The following is a 4,200-nucleotide window of genomic DNA, read 5'->3' as shown; positions in this document are numbered from 1 at the left end:
TGGGACCTTGATGCAAATAATTTTGTTTTTCAGATAAGATACAAAATGGCCGACTGGCGGCCATTTTGTATTAATGAATGTGGTTCTGACTTGCTTTCACTGATTATGTTCCTGATGCTCGTCATTTTATTTTTCAGATTTGATTCAAAATGGCTTACTGGTGGTCATTTTGTTTTAATGATTGGGTTTCTAGAGCCATATCTCTTAGGGACGACGTCAAAAGATCGATGTCAGATAAAAAACTTAATTCCTTTAGTTTTTTTCCAAACCCCCCTACCCTCCACTGAAACTTAATTGATAAATATTGGTCATGGCGTCAGACTACATTCACCATTAAATACAAATTGATAATCGGACAGTACTATGGCATAGCAGTTGGTTGTCGGGTGGGTGTAACCAGATTTTACAAATGCACCTCTTTTGACGCACAGATTTACACTCGAACCAAACCATTTTTCTGTTTTTTTTCCCTTTTCGGTTATTTCTGTCCATGATTGGATAGAAAAAAAACGAACTACAAATACTCCAAGATTTTTTTGACTTCATTAAAAAATAAAATCGTTTTTGTAGGATGGAAACTTTTTGAGGTCAAAACCCCCCACCCCCAAACTAAAGGAAATAAGTTTTTTATCCGACATCGATCTTTTGACGTCGTCCCTTAAATGCTTTGACTTATATTTAAATTTTATATATTCGTTATATATCATGTATTCAAAATGGCTAATTTTGAATGCTGTTCCAGAGCAATATCTCTCAATGTGGACAAGTACTTGTTTGACGATCAGATACAAATGTCAATCATTTTAATGTTAAAAAATCATATTCCTGACATGGTTATATTCCAGCTATATTACTATAAACAAAACTATATATCTTAAATTTGATAACTAACGGGAACTGTGCCATGCGTGGCTTGTTGATTATGGGTTGATGTATACTGAATAAGTGTTTTATCCCGAATTTGTAGGAAGAGATACATTTGGCGCGAAGCTATCCAAAAATCATTTTTTTGGCTGTTGCTATGGCAACGGTGGGCAAAATCACCCCCCCCCGATTTTTCCTAATAACTAGGGTGAAGGCGTGACCTACTTGCCAAGTTTGAGCGAAATCGACCAAGCCAAAAAAATCACAGAAGAATTAATACGTGAAAACAATGGAAATCACACAGAGCCACAAAAGTGATTATAAGGACAATCCTAGCGGAGCGGATCGCCAAAAGTAGGAGGAAATTGTTATTTTATGAAGAGTGGATCAGTTCTGGACTCGTTTGTATTTATAAAATATTCAACTTGAAGACGGTGACTTTATATTAGTGGATTCCCTTTTAAAAATATTTAAACATTAAAGAGAATGGATTACACATTACAGTCAATTAAAAAGTGCAATTCCCCTGCAATTATTTGATCCTGTTGAGTTTACGACACAAACACTCAAGTTTCAGTATAAAATATTTTATTGGCATAAGGGACGCTCACCGTGTCCCACCTAAGCTGCACTACACTAGAAAAAACAGCGAACATAACACTAGGCGATACACACTGCATGGTGACACGGTGAGCACCCAGACATGAAAACAGTAGAATAAACACAAAGAGAAATAAATATTTAACTGAAATAAAAGCATGTAAAACGACATTGTTCAAAAAACTATACTAGCCCTCAAATGATATTGTTAGAATTAGTAAATGTAGGTAGAAGCAGTGTGACTGCAACTACAGGTAGAAACAGCATGACTGCAACTACAAGGTAGAAAAACAGCGTGACTGTAGCTCTACAAGAACAAGGATTAGTAGGTAAAGGTAGCTCTACAGGTAGAAACAGCGTGACTGCAACTACAAAGAAATCAGTTAGCTATGAGGTAGAAACAGCGAGCACTGTAACTACAATGATATGAACAATGAGATATGAACCAGTATTGAGGATTACAATGTTTATCTTGGGGGGAAAATTGCCCACCTAAAAGCAAAGCCCCCAAACGATGCAGTTGACCAACTGCAGAGAGACCCCCAAGATGAAATAGTAATGTAGAACGCAAATAAAAGAAAGCACTTAAATATACCTGAAAATACTACAGGTAATCTAATAAATAAACATGCACATGTAAAAACATAAATAAAACTACACTACTCAAAGTAAACTCCTCCCCTCCACTAAAAGTACATTACTAAATGTTACACTACTCCATATCCAAAACTAAATTGTTTCTAACAATCATGGACTAGTGCAGATTGGGCATCACTTAATGATTCACCTGAGACACGAATGTACCTAGTATAGCAGTCTGAGGTCCAACGCCCAAGTGTTTTAATCATGTGATCAGGAATGCCCACTTTGGCTGCCGTTGATGCTGCACCGATACGAAATGAATGCCCTGTATACAGAGAAGCATCCAACCCGATTAAGCTTAATAGCTGACGCAAATACTGCAAGAAAACTGTTCCCGTCAAAGAGCGATTACCAGGTAAAATAAACAAAGGATCACTTGGCTTAACATTAGGTGAAATTTCGTAACGCTGTGTTAAGTAACTCCGCAAGGCCGAAACTGGGCACAAGTGATCATTAGAGTACAGAGTAATGATGGTGCCTTTATGGTAATGATCTGTCTTAGACGCTTTAAGTCTAAGGAAGGCACAAACGTTGCCACTAAACGTAACGTCGTCAACACATAAATTCAGTCTCGAATCGAAAAATAAATTAGAAACAGTAAATTCCTCGCAACGTAAGAAGCCGAAAAAAGCTGACTAAATAACAGCTTCTAAAAGGCAGTCTGTGTAAGGTGTGAATACTCCTATTCTTAGTGTTTCCACACAACTTGCTGCAATATCTGCTGTAAAAGGTAATCTTATCCTGCCTACAGGACGTTGTTCACGTTTAATTGCCTTTAGCAATAAGTTTAACCTCAAAAGTTCACCACCTTTACATTTCCAGGGATTCGGTACATCAGACTCAATATAAGCAAACCGAACTCCAGCAATATACAATAGCATAGTAGACGCACTTAAGTGTAAACGTCTGAAACAATGCGTTACAAAAAGCAAAAGCACATTCTCAGAAATCGTAGGAAGACAAGTCACTGAGCATTGAACATTATACATCAAATTAAATCTGATAAAATGTGATAAACCAGTCTTATAAACTTGTCTAGTCTTCTCCGTCACTGAGGAATTCCACAATTGTTTAACTTCCTGACCTAAACATGGATCACTTCTGAGTATGGTGGACAAAGTGTTTTCTGCAGCTGAGCTGTAGGAGCCAGGCAGCGGAACTTCTGTAATTGCGAACGGGAAAGTGAATCAGCAATGTCATTTCGAACTCCGGGTAGGTGTTGTGCAGTGATAACGAAATTATTTTCCATAGCTGTCAAAGTGAGACGACGCATAAGTTTATTGATATCATGGCACCGTGAAGTTGCTCTTCCCTTCTTAATAATATACACCGTAGCCTGGTTATCACAGTTAAACCTAATGCGCCTCTGTGACCAATAGCTACCCCATAACAAGGCAGCTATGACAATGGGATATAATTCTAAGAATGCCATGGAAAATGCATCAACTTTCAAACCGATCATCTCTGCTGGCCACAACTCGCTGAACCAGCGCCCCTGGAAGAATCCTCCGTAACCCACTGTGGATGCAGCATCTGTATAAATTTGCAAATCAGATGCATTGACCAGCTCAGCATCAAGAAACATATGTATACCATTCCAATTCTGCAGAAATACTTTCCACATAGTCAATTCCATGCGGCAATCTTTGTTTAAAGTCACATGATGATGGAGTTTACGCACAGATGATGCCAGCTGCAGCATATAGGATATAAATGACCGCCCCGGCGGAACTACTCTAGCTGCAAAGTTTAAATGCCCTAGCAATGATAATAACTCACGCTTGGTCACTGTAGTTCTTGTTGTCAGTGATGCTATAATATTAGTTATTCTGTCCTTCTTAATGCCTGGTAGAAAGGCAACCATATCTGCAGAAGTTAACATTATCCCTAAATACTCTAGCTCAAGTAAAGGACCCACTGTTTTGTGAGGTGCTAGGGGAATATTCAAAGACGAAAACAACATAGTCATGATAGCCATAGTACGCATGGCATCCTCCTCAAGAGCGTCAATTGTTAAAAAATCATCAAGTAAGTGGATGATAAAATTTACGTTATACTTATGTTTAGCAATCCAGCATATTGCCTGCGAAAGCC

General features: G+C 38.2%; 1 protein-coding gene across 1 annotated transcript; it reads right to left on the bottom strand.

The window, feature by feature from the left end:
• Positions 1-3,190: 3,190 nt before the first annotated feature.
• LOC146732296 (uncharacterized) lies at positions 3,191-4,084 on the bottom strand. The gene has a single exon (XM_085493063.1). It carries the CDS (start codon positions 4,082-4,084, stop codon positions 3,191-3,193), a length of 894 nt encoding a protein of 297 aa, XP_085349189.1.
• Positions 4,085-4,200: the final 116 nt, after the last annotated feature.

The sequence above is a fragment of the Saccoglossus kowalevskii genome, chromosome 18 (genome assembly GCF_978046115.1).
Source record: "Saccoglossus kowalevskii chromosome 18, keSacKowa6.1, whole genome shotgun sequence".
In the NCBI taxonomy this organism is placed as follows: domain Eukaryota; kingdom Metazoa; phylum Hemichordata; class Enteropneusta; family Harrimaniidae; genus Saccoglossus; species Saccoglossus kowalevskii.
Note: the sequence above shows the minus strand (reverse complement) of the source record. Positions and strands in the feature narration are given on the sequence as shown.

What these genes read in the sequence shown, in the direction of transcription:
- LOC146732296 (XM_085493063.1), bottom strand. Translation starts at nt 4,084, where the DNA reads ATGGCTATCATGACTATGTTGTTTTCGTCTTTGAATATTCCCCTAGCA.